This window comes from Antechinus flavipes, chromosome 2 (assembly GCF_016432865.1).
Source record: "Antechinus flavipes isolate AdamAnt ecotype Samford, QLD, Australia chromosome 2, AdamAnt_v2, whole genome shotgun sequence".
Lineage (NCBI taxonomy): Eukaryota > Metazoa > Chordata > Mammalia > Dasyuromorphia > Dasyuridae > Antechinus > Antechinus flavipes.
This window is the reverse complement of record NC_067399.1, coordinates 627,068,329-627,084,076: the sequence shown is the minus strand read 5'-3', so window position 1 is coordinate 627,084,076 and position 15,748 is coordinate 627,068,329. Positions and strand designations below refer to the sequence as shown.

Below are 15,748 nucleotides of genomic sequence, written 5' to 3'. Positions count from 1 at the left end.
CATTCTCTCAAAGTTTAAATGACTTATCCAATAACACATAGTTAATAGGCATCGTGGATTGGATTTAAACTTAGGTTTTCCTTACTCCAAAATCAAGACTTCAGAACACAATGTTGACTTCCCAGTTAGGTGAAGATATAATTGGAGCCCAATTATTAGGGAAGGCTTTTGGTTATAGGGTCTTTGTTTATGGTGAAATACCTTTGTCCATGGTGAAGTCTCCTGCAATACTGTAAGTATCCCTTTCCCCTTTGTACCACAAAGGCCTTTGCCTGTTAGTATAACACAATATTCTATGTGCTGTCTCGAAGCATCTAAATCAGACAGGGTCACTGAGCAAAAACAAGTTTTTTGTTTGTTGGTCATTGTTAACTGAATAATGTTATAAAATATAAATGAGTTGTTGTTTGGCAATTAAAAACAAAAAGCAAACTGTTTTTGTCCTTCTCTCAGTCCCAGTGACATTTGGCACTTCGAGCCCTGATCTCCCTCAGGAGATGACAGATGTTGGGATGGAGCAGGGTGTTTTTTATGCTTTCTTTGAAAAATTAAGATGATATAGCAAACCCTTTTCTCCATGAGGAAGAAGATTGTGTGTATATGTGTGTAACTACTAATCTGTCTCTTTCTTTTAGGAGGCAGCCGAACTCTCTGCTCTCAAGCCACAGCTAGATCAGTTGGGCATCCCACTCTATGCTGTAGTGAAAGAGAAGGTCGGGTCAGAAGTGGAGGATTTCCAGCCATATTTCAAAGGAAAGATCTTTCTGGATGAAAGGGTACATCTGTTGCAAAACTTATTCCAATGCTGTGTGTTTTTTCACAGTGCCAAATTAGAGTTGGCTTTTTGCTTGGTTGAATTTCTGGGGGTAATTTGAACACTGAACTGCCAAGGTTTGATGGACTTGGCCTGAAGTCGGCCTTATGGCAATAAATTACTTGAACAACAGTATACTTCAGTTAGTTAAAATCAGCCTTGGATTTCTCTCTATTTTGTATTGAGTTCCTTTGAAAGCCCTATTGGCTTCCTGCTTGCCTTATTCTCACACAATTATCTTTTTCATGCACCTTGGATAACATAATTAAGGGATTATAGGAGCTTTCTTTTTGCTTATTGTTTAAATGCTTCTTGAAATGGAGTTCTGTGAGTTTGATGTATTGCTAAAGCCAAGTAGGGCTAATTCATGCTATGCTGGAATTCAACAAATGTTCACAAGGAAGTGGACTTAGAGATAATGTGGAAGTGGCCCATTCTTCTTATTTTTTTTACCACCTGTGATGACCTGCTCATGGCCACGTTAATGATAAATGATAAGGAGAATGATGATGATGATGATGATGGTCCCTAACATTCATATAGCATTTACTAGGTACCAAACATTGTGCTCAGTGCTTTATAAATATTATCTCATTGATTCTCTCAACAACCCTGGGATATAGGTGCTGCTATTATCCCCAATTTACAGATGAAGCAATTTTTCCCCACCTCTTATTATACCTAATTGATTACAGCAAAAACTAGAAGGTTGCTACTACCCAGCTAGTAACAAGAATATTTTAGGCTATTGGTGTTTTTCCCTTCACTAAATTCCTGTAGTTATTCATTGTATAGATATAATAATATTCATAATCATAAAAATTAACATTTATATAGTGGTTACCAGATGCCAGGCACTGTGCTAAGTGCATTATAATTATTATCCCATTTGATCATCCTAGTAACTCTTGAGGGTAGGTAGCATTATTATTCCCATTTTGAGGAAACTAAGGCAGACAGAGGGTGAGTGATTTTTCCAGAGCCACACAGCTAGTAAGTATAAGTGTGGATTTAAACTTAGGTCCTCACTCTGCAAACCAGTGATCTTTCTATTGTATCACGTGGGAGATTAATTTTTTAACCACAGAATCTCTCAAAAATAGTTTATGAAGTCATAGAGAGGTTGTGAGTCCAGTCTATGGAGGGGTTCCAACTCTCTCTCTCTCAAACACACACACAGTATCACACAAATTTAAAAGGTTCAAGTATAAAAATTTAGCTAGCATGTGGGTTCAGAGATATGTGTACATTCTCATTAGGCCTTTATTTGTAGACCCAATTATTTTAATGAGAGAACTCAGCTTAATTCTTGGGATTTTATATTGTATAATTGTATTGTATTGGGACGTTATTACACACACAGAACTTTCCTATGTGCCAGCAAATAAATATGATGTTTTCCCCTGTAGGAACTAAATACTTCTTCCGACAGCTTTCATCCTCTAAGGAGGTGAGGGCAGACTAGGGAGAGAGTAAAAGGAACAAAAATATAAACATCAATAATTTGGCATCTGTCTCTTTTCTGCAGAAAAAATTTTATGGTCCCCAGAAGCGGAAGATGATGTTTATGGGATTCATTCGTCTGGGTGTTTGGCAAAACTTTTTTCGGGCCAGGAATAAGGGCTTCTCTGGTAATCTGGAAGGAGAAGGGTTCATCCTTGGAGGTGTTTATGTGATTGGGCCAGGAAAGCAGGTAGAATATTATGTTTGTGTGTATCTGTATTTACATGTTGTTGTGTTCATTTTCCTTGAGAATGCCCCTGACTGCTCCCTTTTGTCCTATATCCCATTTTCCCTGAGTTTAAAAGTCACATCTACCATCCCACTATTTGGGAGAAACAAGGCAGGAATGCTCCCCTTTTATCCAGCCTCCTCATTATCCACAGGACACTCAGTGGTTCACAAAGAACTTGACATATCTACCTTAAAGAATAAAGGTACTATTTTGATGGAGGCCACAGGATAGAGACCCTGTCCTTCACCTGCCATCTCTGTTTATCTAGTTGGTTCTAATGGAAAGCCAGACTTCTCAGAAGGAGAGTGGGCTCCCCAGTCTCATGTTAATTACCTCATCATCCCCTCCCCAGTTACTGCAAGAGCAATTCTATTTTGGGTTCTAGTCTAATCTAGGATTTTCTTCAAAAGATGAATCATTTTAAAAGGTATGCATTGAACAAATATGAATCAAGTAGAGGACAGGTTAGCTCCTTCCTCCACAGAGCAATGAATTTTAAGCTTAAGAGGATCACAGCATGAATACATCAATTCAGCAATAACACAGGATTTTCAAGTTCATCTTACAGCCAGGTTGGAGGCTGATAATAAGTCTCAATAAGATTTAATACAGTTTGGCAGTTCTGCTAATTTGCCATTTCACATTTCATTTCTGCCCCGGGCATTGTCCGCTCAGATAGCCAGCCTTGATCTTTCTATTGGCTTCTCTCTAATGCCATCTCTTCTCCTGGCACCTGCCTGCTTCTGTCACTCCTAGCAGCGGTCAGTCTGCCCAGTGCAACCATCTTCCCTTGCCATCAGTCACAGCAGTTCCAGGGGATGCCAGTGCTATCACCTAGTTGGGAGGAGGTACTTTCCTTGCCATTGCAAGCCTTTTTTGGATTCTTACAAGGCCCTGAACCAAAATTAAGAAGACACAAAAAGGGAAATATTCCCCATTTGAGGCACCAGCTCACTTATGGCTTGTGTCTAGGTTGGGAGATGGAGGAAGGGATTCTGCAGACAGCCTAGATATTATGTTCTGAAGTCAGAAGGAAGAGAGAAAGTGAGAGGTCAGAGACTCATTTAGTGTAACCATATAGTTCTAACTCAATAGCCAATCAGGGGACTCAACCCAGCAATAAATGATATATGGATGAGTTGGTCCTCTAACCAGAATGGCAACTGCTTATGTTGTAGGGAGAGAGGAAAACCCCACAGGGGCACTTGCTCTAAATGCATCCCTTTTTGAGCTTCCCAACAATGCTGAGAGATTGGTAGGATAAATATTAACATGTATATGTTCAGTCATTTCAGTTGTGTCCAATTCTTTGTGACCTCATTTGGGATTTTCTTGTCCAAGATACTGGAATAGTTTACCATTTCCTTCTCCAGCTCATTTTACAGACAAGGAAACTGAGGCAAATGGGGTTAAGTGACTTGCCTCGGGTCACACAACTAGACAATGTCTAAGGCTGAATTTGAATTCAGGAAAAGAATCTTCTTGATTTCAAGCCTAGTGTTCCATTCACTGTGCCACCTAGCTATCACCTCCCCCCCCTTACAGGTGAGGAAATGTGACTAATATGATCACAGAGAACAGAAGCAGCAAAGATGAAACTTGAACCCAGGACTTTACATCCTATTTCACCCATTCCATATCCCCTGCAAAAGAAGCTTTTTCAGCCACTGAAAGTCTTAAACTTTAGAAACAAAACAATAAATTTCCCTTGGGCTAGATGATGCCTTTATCTTCCTTAAAGAGTGATCTTAGGAAAGATCAAGTTTGTTCCTAACTTTCTTTTATTTCTTCTGAGGTAGTTTTAAGTTTGACTATCTCTACGTTAATTATAGTGATAGTACTAGCAGTGACAGTAATTAGTAGTAGTAGCGACATAATTAGTAGTAGCAGCAGTAGTTACTAGTAGCAGTGACAGTAATTAATAGTAGTATCAGCAGTGGTTAGTAGTAGTAGTGACAATAATTAGTAGTAGCAGCAGTAGTTAGTAGTAGTAGTGACAATAATTAGTAGTATCAGCAGTGGTTAGTAGTAGTAGTGACAATAATTAGTAGTAGCAGCAGTAGTTAGTAGTAGTAGTGACAATAATTAGTAGTAGCAGCAATAGTTAGTAGTAGTAGTGACAATAATTAGTAGTAGTAGCAGTAGAAAGTAGTAGCAGTGACATAATTAGTAATAGTAGCAGCAGTAGTTAGTAGTAGCAGCAGCAGTAGTTAATAGTAGTGACAAAAATTAGCAGCAGTAGTTAGTAGTAGTAGTGACAGTAGTAAGTAGTAGTAGTAGCAGCAGTAGTTAGTAGTAGCAACAGCAGTAGTTAGTAGTAGTGACAATAATTAGTAGCAGCAGCAGTAGTTAGTAGTAGCAGCAGTAATTACTAGTAGTAATAGAGACAATAATTAGTAGTAGCAGCAGTAATTAGTAGTAGTAGTGACAGTAGTTAGTAGTAGCAGTGACAGTAATTAGTAATAGTAGCTGTAGTAGTTAGTAGTGGTGGTGACAGTGATTAGTAGTATTAGCAACAGTAGTTAGCAGTAATGACAGTAATTAGTAGTAGCAGCAGTAGATTAGTAGAGACAATAATTAATAGTGGCAGCAGTAGTTAGTAATAGCAGTGACAGTAATAGTAATAGTAGCAGCAGTAGTTAGTAGTAGTAGTAGTAGTAGTGACAGTAGTTAGTGGTAACTACACAGTACAGTATAGTACAGTAGTACTGTAAACTATTTACAGTACTAATAACAACAGTAGTATTAGTTAGTAGTTGCAGCACTACCAGCAGTAATTAGTAGTAGCAGTGGCAGTCACTAGTAGTAGTACCAGTAGTTAATAGCAGCAGTAGTTAGTTGTAGCAGTGACAAAATTAATAGTAGTAGTAGTAGCAGCAGTAGTTAGTAGCAGTGACATAATTAGTAGTAGTAGTAGTTAATAGCAGCAGCAATAGTTTATAGTAGTAATAGCAGCAATAGTTAGTAGGAGTAGTAGTAGTAGCAGTGGTAGTAGTAGTAGTGACAGTAGTTAGTAGTAGCTACACAGTACAGTATAGTACAGTAGTACTGTAAACTATTTACAGTACTAATAACAATAGTAGTATTAGTAGTTGCAGCACTACCAGCAGTAATTAGTAGTAGCAGTGGCAATCACTAGTAGTAGTACCAGTAGTTAATAGCAGCAGTAGTTAGTTGTAGCAGTGACAAAATTAGTAATAGTAGTAGCAGTAGTTAGTAGGAGTAGTTAATAGCAGCAGCAATAGTTTATAGTAGTAATAGCAGTAGTATTAGTATTGCAGCACTAGCAGCAGTAATTAGTAGTGTAATAGCAATGGCAGTCACTAGTAGTAGTACCAGTAGTTAATAGCAGCAGCAATAGTTTATAGTAGTAATAGGAGCAGTAGTATTAGTTAGTATTGCAGCACTAGCAGCAGTAATTAGTAGTAGCAGTGGCAGTCACTAGTAGTAGTACCAGTAGTTAATAGCAGCAGTAGTTAGTAGTAGTAATAGAAGCAGTAGTAGTAGTAGTAGTTAATAGCAGCAGCAATAGTTTATAGTAGTAATAGGAGCAGTAGTATTAGTTAGTATTACAGCACTAGCAGCAGTAATTAGTAGTAGCAGTGGCAGTCACTAGTAGTAGTACCAGTAGTTAATAGTAGCAGTAGTCAGTAGTAGTAGCAGTAGTAGTAGTTAGTAGTTGTAGCACCAGCAGCAGCAATTACTTGAATGTATATGTTTTCAAGACTTGTATGCTTGTAGGCTTGGTGGTTGGAGTACTGGCCCTGGAGGGAGGGAGGCTCATCTTCCTGAACTTCAGATGCTTAGTAGTTGTATGACCCTGGGCAAGTCATTTTACCCTGTTTGTCCCAGTTTTCTTTGTAAAATGAGCTGATTGCAAACCACTGCAGTGTCTTTGCCAAGAAAATCCCATATGGGGCCACAAAGAAAAGAACAGGACTGAAAAACAAGAGCAAAATTAGTAGTGGTGGTGGTAGTAGTAGTAGCTGCAACAGCAGGAGTCATTGTAAATAGTAGTAGGAGAAAGGATAAGGAAAAGAAGAAGGAGGAGGAGGAGGAAGAGGAGGAAGCATTAGTAGTAATAAAGTACATGTTTTATAATTTACAAAGTGATTTTCTCATAATTGTCTTTTCTGATAAGTATTAAAAATATCATCTCCATTGTACAAACAGGAAACAGAGATATGTATGGATTTTACAGTCTGAAAAAACAGTCTAATCCAACCTGTTTATTCGGTTGGTTAGTTGGAGGCTGTTTCCCTATCTCACCTAGGCTGAAAGTACCAATAGACTGGTAGGAAAGCTTTGAACTTCATTTCCAATCTGTGCAAATTCATCTCTCCTTAGAGAGCTTGGCATTTTCCATCCCCCTGAATTCCCCCACTTCTGGGGGCTCAGATCCATTGGCTTTAACCTTATTGCAATTCAGAACCATTAACTCAAGTGATTCTCCCAACATCTGCCTCCCTAGGAGCAGAGATCATGGGTATGCAAACCTGGTTTCTCTGCCCCCTCCCTTATTTTTTAGAAGAAAAGCCTGTAGACCAATCACAATGGTAGCAAACAAATTGATGAATGAATGATAAAGCATTTATAAATTTATTAGCATTACACTATGCTGCTTGTCAATTATTTTGTGACTTATTTTAAAGCTATATTAAACATCTCAGAGCCCCAAAGTCCACACTTGATGGACCTTCTAGTGTCCATTTATATTCTGCCCCCCACACTCCAGTTTCTGGCATTATCTTTCCTTAAAATCCCCTGTGGAAATCAAGACTTAAGATTCCATGAATTAAACCTTAAGAGAATTAAACCTTCTCTTCCTGACTATCTTGCTTTTCTCAGATCTTTCAAATTCAGTTTTGGCTTTTATTTCCATGGCTAGTGCAGTTTTGCCCAAGGAGTAGCTATCCTTCCTCTAAATTAGTATCACTCTCAATCAGAAATTCCAGGATCGATAATTAACTAGGAACCCAAAGCCTGCCCGCTGAAAATGCTAACTTAATTTTAACCTTTACTGTTGTTTTTCTTACTTGACTTCCTCAGAGCCTCCTTAGTCTTCAATCCAGCATGGCAAAGCTTCATTAAACACTTATTATGTGGAAGGAGCTTTGCTAGGAGATGAAAATGCAAAGAGCTAGAATGAAATTACCCCTACCTTTGAAGGGACTTAATTCCACCAGGGGACATAAAGTGTACTCTGACAAGTAAATAGAAAATTTAGACAAAGTGATCTTAAGGAGAGAGCACTAATCACAGGGGAACAGAAAAGGCTTTGTGTAGGCCATAGTACTTGAACATGGTTTTTAAAGGAAGCTAGAGATTCTAAGGCACAGGTGAAGAGGGAGGCCTTTCCAGGCACAGGAGAATCACTTTTTCAAAAGCTCTGAGAGGAAGCAGTGCTATTGTGTCTGGAATGACGAGTGTGTAACGAGGAATATATCCTGAAATAAGACTAGAAAGGTGGATGGGGGACCAAGAGTAGGGACATTTGAAAGCCAGACTGGTAACTTTTTTTCCCAATGCATCATCCTGGAGGCAATAGGGAACTATTGGAAGCTTCTGAATGGGAGTGCTGACCATATCTGTATTCTAGAAATATCAATTTGGCAGCTTCATTCTCCAGTTAATTGATCTCACTGAGCACTAGTAAGCCTTTGGCCATATACCCTATTAGAGCATTGGAGACTTTGATTTCAATCCTAGTCTTCCCAACTAATTAATTATAAACTTTTGGACAAATCACTGAGCCTCTATAAAGGTAATTTCTTTAATTTGTCTAGTGGGATAATACTATCTTCATTACTTTACTTGGTTGTTATGAAAATAATCTAAAATAATTGCTCTGAACACAACGTCTTGTACAATTCTTACTTTTAATTGTTCTCTCCAATGTTTTAAATCGATGAGACTGAAGAGAAAATCAGTTGCTAATTTTTTTCATTGATAATAAAAAATAAATGAGGCATTCCTCTTGAGAAGAGTTATTGATAATAATAATAGCCAAGATTCATATAGCATTTTAATCGCATTTTATATTCAGAATAACTGTGAGAGAAACGAACTATTATTCCCCTTTTACAGATGAGGAAATTGCAACTGGGAGAAGTTCAGAGATTTGTCTAAATATCAAAGTTTTCCCCACTACAGGTCTAATACTCTCCATTGTACCCCCTACCTGCTTCAAAATCTAGCAAGGAGGCTGATCTGTGTACTCATTCTGTTTACTAACTTGCTCTCTTAATTAACTCTCCCTGTGAATGATGGCCTAAGGAGATTTCTAAGGTTCCTTACTGTTCAAACGTTCTAAGATGCAATTTTCCTCACTCCTTAGTGGCAGCCCCTTGGGCCAAGGTTTGGCCAACATGCCAGATTTTGTCTCCTGATGACTCCCTGGATACTCATTCCTATACAGAAGGTTTGGCTCCCAAAAAGCCTGGCTGGCACACCCGCCTTCATCCCTGGAGGATGTGTTATTCACAGCAGAAGCTGCTGTTTTCTCTCCCTCTCCCACAAGTCATATTGCTAAGAATTTGTTTGATTCTGTAGTTATAGAGATCCCCGCCCTGTATCCTTAGAGATGGAGGTTTGATGTGGAGTGGCTCTGCTGGCAGAAAACCAAAAGCTGCCTTCAAATTCCTTAGCAATAATTATGGTCTTTTTAAAGCCCTTTAAATTTACAAAGTACTTTCTTTCCAATAACCATGATATTGTCATTATTGTCCCCATCCTAAAGATGAAGAACAGGCTTGGGGAAATGGTCGAACTTCCACCATCACACAAATAGTAATTACTTTCACTACTATTTTTTCCATCATCACTATCACTACTTCTACCACTTTCACCTATTATTATATTATTACTTTTACTGCTAACACTATCACTACTGCTACTTCTAGCATTTATATAGAATTTAAGGTTTACAATATACTCTACAAAAATGTCATTTTATCCTTATGATATCCTAGGGAGTAATTTTTTTACTTTTTTTTTTAATTCATTTTTACAGATAGGGAAACTGAGGCAAGCTAAGTAAATATCTGAAACTGGATTTGAACTCAGGTTTTCCTTACTCTAAATCCAGCACTCCACATACTATGAAACACCTAATAGTTTCAGTTTTGCTGCTAATGATATTTAGAAAGTCTTACACCCATTCAATAAGTGTTTATTGACAATCCTTTTTCTCTCCTTTCCCTTCTTGACTTTGATATATGAACGTATTTCTTCACTCTTTTCTAATGTCCTTTGGGCAACTCACATCTTTCTTGAAGGACAAAGAAACTGAGTGTGCTTTTTGCTCTGGCTTTTGTTTTCTTTTTTCAAAAGGTCCTCTCAGGAGAGGAGGTGGCTTTCATTGAGAAAGTTAGTTTCTTAATCATCAAAGTCATGATCAGACAGGCAGTTGTCTCTTAAGAAAATTAAGGTAAAGGTAGCCCCATCTTGTTTTGTTTTTGTGTCTCTTCCTTTAAAGTATTTTAATTTGAGAAAATGGAAAGTTTTTCAGTTGCTGCCAAGGTAAAAAAATTTTCAAAATTCGGTTTCTAGGATGATTTTAGAATCTAAATATATCTTCTCAATCTTCTTCTTATACAGCAAACATTTCGTGGTTTTTTATAGCCTGCTTTTCGTGTCTTATTTGCTTATTAATTTTCCTTTCTTTCAGTACTCTGGACAACTTAATAACACATTTTAATCAAATGCCTTTCAATAAATAAAAGGAGTTTTTTTAATTTTAAAAAATCATTTTGCCTTGGGGCCCAACAACAGGCCCAAAGTCTATATGATTTCCCCTATTTCCCACTTTTTTTTTTTTCCTGAAGCAATTGAGATTAAATAACTTGCCCAGAATCACACAGTTAGGAAGTGTTAAATGTCTGAGACCAGATCTGAACTCAGGTGCTCCTGACTTCAGGGCTGGTACTCTATCCATACTCAGCCACCTAGCTTCCCCCTTTTTTTTTAAGTTTTAGTGACATTTTGGGGTTTTACATTAATTTTCTGATATCCTCCATTGTAACAAAGAAAAATTAACAAAATCAATATGTACAATTGTGACTTAATTTTTGATATTAAGTTTTATTGCTATTTAGATAGTCATTCAACAAGAATGTATTACTTGTCTACTAGATGGTCAGTGCTGTAAAGAAGGGAAGAATGTGTCATTGTCCAGCGACCAAATTTGGTGGCTTTTTCTCATTCTTCCTCCTCCTTGACCTGTCTGCTGCTTTTGACAGTTGATCACACTTTCCTAGAAACTCTTTTTCTCTGGATTTTCAGGATACCTCATTCTCAGTGCTCTTCCTACCCTCCCCCCCGCCTATTTTTTCCCTCTTTTTTCTTTTGTTGTATAATCTTATCATGACTCCTAAACATTGGTATTCCCCAAAACTCTGTCCCTATATTTATATATATATATGTGTGTGTATGTGTATAGATATATAGATATATAGATATAGATATAGATATATTCTATAGTCAATTCATAGACCACCTTAAGTTTAATTATCAATTCTGAAAAGATGATTCCTATGTGTCCAGGCCCAGTTTCTTTCCTGATTTTCCAGTTCTGTGTCACCTACTCCTGTTGGACATTTCAGGCTAGATGGCCCAAAACACCTGAAACTTAGCCTGTTTAAAACAGAATTAGTTGATTTCCCCCCAAAGTCCCCTCTCTTTTAAAGGTCCCTATTTTTGTCAAAAGTAACACCTTTCTTGAAATTTCTTAGGGTTTTACCTCAATCCTTCATTCTCTTTCATTCCTCATATTTGGATAGTTGCCAATCTTGCTGTTTCGAAAGCCCCGTGATTGCTTATGTCTGACCCCATCTCTCTTCTCATATTTTTCCTAGCCTTTCATCACCTTTCATCTAGACTATTAAAATATATAATACTTAGTCTTCCTGCTTCAAATCTCTTCCATTCCTATCCATCCACCCCCTCAGGTTGCTTGAGTGACTTTTTTAAAAGGCAGCTATGACCTTGTATATACTCCTCTACTCAATAAACTCTCTTTCATTTCTAGGATCAACTATAAACTCTTCTGTTTGACTTTTATAGCCTTTCACAACTGGCTTTAATCTGTGTCTTCAGCATTATTACATGTTAGTCTGGTCCCCATATTCTACAGTCCAGAGGAATTTTTTTTTCTTTCTATTCTCCTTTCTCTCTCCCTTTTTTCTTCCTTCCTTCCTTTCTCTTTCTCTCTCTTTTTCTTCCTTACTTCCTTCTTTCTTTCCTTCCTTCCTTCCTTCCTTCTTTTCTTCCTTTCTTTATCTGTTTCTTTCTCTCTCCCTTTCTTTCTTTCCTTCATGGTAAATGTTTATTTTTCCTCAGTTACATTCAAATTGGTTTTCTATCTCTTCTTCACACAGAGAAAGACTCCCTGACTTCATGCTCTTGCATTGGTCTTTCCTCTTATTAAATGCACATTTCGTTCTCACCTCCATCTGGTAAAATACCTCTCTTCCTTTTAGATAAAACTCAAGTACTACTTTCTTCACAAAGGCCTTCATGATGCCCTTAATCGCTGGTGCCTCCCTCCCTTTAACTGCCTTGTATTTATTGTGCATTTATTCTATGTGAACATATATATACATATATGTACACATGTATCTCCTCTTATAGACTATAAACTCCTTTAGAGTTCCACAATTCCAAAGGACTCATGATAAAATATGCTTTCTACTCATAGAAAAAAAGCTGATGGACTCAATTCAAATTGAAGCATATTTTCTCCTATTTGCTACTTTTTTTCCCCCTTAGAACATACTCTGAGTGGAAATTTACTTTGCATCTCGATACTTATTTGTAGTAAGTTTTTTTTTCCTTTTTGATGGGTAGAAAAAGGAAAGGAGAAAGGAATTTGGAATGGAAATTAAAATTAAATTGAATTTTTAAAAATAAAAAAGGGATTGTTTCTTTTCTTTTTTGTTTTGTTGTAATCATATCCTCAACACTTTGCATAGTACCTGAGATTAAGCTTTGACATCATAATTAGTTTGATTGTTTTCCTCTATTACAGTGATTGTGTATATTATATTTATTCTGTTTGACTTTAAATCTGATCATACAAGGTTTCCCATATTTCTCTGAATGATCCATAGCCATTATTTCTTAGAACAGAAATTCTATTGAGAGCTTCCTTCTATGTGTCTATATTACATATTTTTCATAAGGATTAAATCCCTGCTGACCTCTTTCTTGGATTCTGGATTTTTATTTTGACTTAACAGTTACAACTCAAAACAAAATCAAGATTTTTTTTCCCTCCCCATTCCATTCATATTTCAAAATTTGTTCAATAGACTCACACTTTGTTGTCAGTTTTTACTACCATGAAAAGTGCTGCTCTGAATATTTTTGTTGTGTCTGAGGCCTTTTTTTCTGCCTTTGACCTCCTTCGGGGTATAAGCTTAGTAGTGCCATATCTGGGTCAAAGAGTCTAGCCCCTTCTTGCCTCTGCTCTTCCACTTCCCTTTCCCCATCTATAAGAAACATGAATTCACATTTTCCTATTCTCTTTCAGGGCATTCTCCTAGAGCACCGAGAGAAAGAGTTTGGAGATAAAGTCGACCCTGCCTCTGTTCTGGAAGCTGCCAAAAAGATAAAGCCACATGCTTCAACCTCAGAGGGAAAATGATCAAATTTAACAACTGACCGCGGGAAAAACTTGGAAGATGAGACTGTGATTGACATTGGCTTTACAAGTCCCACTGAAGGCTTCCCTATCTACACACGCATTACATATTTCTCCTAGAAGTTAAACCCCATCTGGTTTCATTTTTTGGATTCTGGGATTTTTCTTCTAGTTAAACAATTAGAATTCAAAGCAAGATCATTATTTTTCTTTTTCATTTCTTTTCTCTTTCTTTCCTTCTTTCTTTCCTTTCTTTCTTTCTTCCCACCCCAAGCAGGTTATTCAGTGCTTTTTCACTACAGAGTGAGAGAAAAGTGTTCTCTCCTTCACAGCTCACCTCATTTACCTTGGAGATTTGCAAAGTGCTTCCTTTTCAGTTCCCTATGAAGCAAGCATTATAAGTATAAGTCATAGGAGGAGACAGATGTGGAGATTAAATGATTTGCCCTGACCCAATAGCCCCCCCAAATCAGGATAGCATTAAAAGAGCCCTGAATTCAGCCTCAGGAGTCTTTGGCAAGTTCCTTCATCTCTATGAAACTTAGTTTCCTCGTTTGTTTATGATGTTTAGTGAGCATAATAATCGATATGGCATAATAAATAGAGAGTAAAGTATTGCTAACAAAGAGCAGTGTTCAAATCTTGTCTCTTAGATTATCTGTGTGACAATATGTAGGTTACAACTCCTCTGAGTCTCAGTTTCTACATCTATTAAGAGGAGATAATAATACCTCTAGTGACAGGCAGCATGACATCATGGATAGAGAGATGACCTCAATGTCAGGAATGGATAAATGTATAGTTGAATAAATGAATTTATTTAGAGCTTACTATGTAGCCCTATTCTAAGTAGAGGAAATACAAAGAGCAAAAGTGAGACAGTCCTAGCTCTCCAGGAAATAAACACACCTAAGAAAGTGGGATTAGAGGCCTAAGATTGAAGTTGAGGATTGGATGGCAAGATGGGGGAGTTCCCTGGTTACAACAATCAGTCGGATGACCATTTTGGGGGTCTGTGGGGAGTAGCATCAGGAAAATATGGGTTCCAGAACTGCTTCTAGTATGCTACATGGCCCTAAGCAAGTCACAACTTTTTGGTGCCCTAAAGCAACTATTTATTCATTTGGGGAGAAGGGCTCCTTATCTGGAGCCCCCTATTCTGATAAAATCAGCAATCTGGCTTAAAAAAAAAACCAAACTCTCTAATACCAGCTTCAAAGGAGAAAATACATGTGAGGTGCTCTGGAAACTATAAAGCACTGTATGAATATCAGCTGTTCTCATTATTTATTCCACAGATTTGTTGCCTTGTAAACCTTCAAGCTCTATATAAATGTGAATTACTATTCATTGGAACTGGGGCTTGAACCGAGGGCCTTTGATACCAAATCCAGGGCTCTTTCCACTATGCCATGTTGCCTCTGTGACACATATAAGTTTTGGGATGATATTCTTTAATATAATTCACGTAGAAGACTTTTTCTGGTTTTTTGTTTTTGTTTTAACTGTTTCCTATGAGCTGAGAGTTGGGTGCATTTCACCATAAGGTTGGAGAGCCTGGGTTTTTACTTGTGTGTGGAGTATTATGGGCTCTCCCAGGGATGAATTATGTATCATTTATCCATACAAGGACCAGCCTAACCAGGTTTGGAGGGGCTTACCACCTGAGTGTTGGCCATTTTCTTTTCCTAGCTAAGGCAGCTCATGAAACAGCCTGCTGAGTTGTAGAGAAGTTGTAGAGAAGGTGCAGTTGCACTGATGAAATAATGAATCTTTGTGTATGAGTGCGTTGTTATGACTGTAGAAATAGATATCCCTTGTTTTATGGAACAGATGTGTACTAGCAAAGCTGTATTTTCCAACTAAATTTTCCAACCTCATTGATTTTTAATATGTCATTAGAAGCTTGTCCTACTGGAAATTGTTTTATCATCTGACTATAATAAAATCATGCTTAGGAAAACAGTAGATTTTTGTGTATAAAATTGGAAAAGTAAGAAACTTTCTCATAAAAGATTAACAATAGGAAAAAATAGTGTGTTATCTCTCTAAGAAGTAACTATCAAAAAGATTAAAAATGAAAATAATAATGTGTTGATCAGATTCTCCAGTACTCCACTGGAGAAATTGGAAGTCTTCACTTGGGTCTTCTTATGTGTGGTAATTTGTTAAACATCTTGCACTTATACCTTATCTGTCAAATAGGGTGGTAAATAAGAGCACTGCTTGACACAATGCCTAGCATATAGGTGGTATTTAATAAATGCTTCTTGATTTGACCTTCCCTTTATTCTCAATTCCATATAACTGAACAAATACTTGTTAAGCACCAGTTCTGTGTTGCGCAGTAGGTTTGTGTCAAGGTGATTAAAAACAGCCTTTATCCTCAAGGTGGTTATCATTTGGAAAGAGATTAAGAGAAGTATTCAGCTAACTATGAAATAAGGATGTGTGATAAGAATTACAAAATCTCCCAGTGGTTAAGAGGAAAGAAATTTTAGGATTATAGATTGAGAGCTGCAAGGGACCTCAGAGGCAATCAAGTACATCCCTGTCA

At 37.4% G+C, this 15,748-nt stretch overlaps 1 protein-coding gene across 4 annotated transcripts in view; it reads left to right on the top strand.

Annotated features, from left to right (window-relative positions):
* The window catches only part of PRXL2A (peroxiredoxin like 2A), a 53,640-nt gene extending 38,170 nt beyond the window's left edge, over positions 1 to 15,470 (top strand). For all 4 annotated transcript variants that reach the window (XM_051981979.1, XM_051981977.1, XM_051981980.1 and 1 more), the window contains exons 4-6: positions 636 to 776; positions 2,343 to 2,507; positions 13,081 to 15,470. In XM_051981979.1, the coding sequence (XP_051837939.1) occupies positions 636 to 776; positions 2,343 to 2,507; positions 13,081 to 13,194 (420 nt within the window). In that variant the 3' untranslated portion in view covers positions 13,195 to 15,470. The remainder of the gene's footprint in view (positions 1 to 635; positions 777 to 2,342; positions 2,508 to 13,080) is intronic.
* The last annotated feature ends 278 nt before the right edge of the window (positions 15,471 to 15,748 follow it).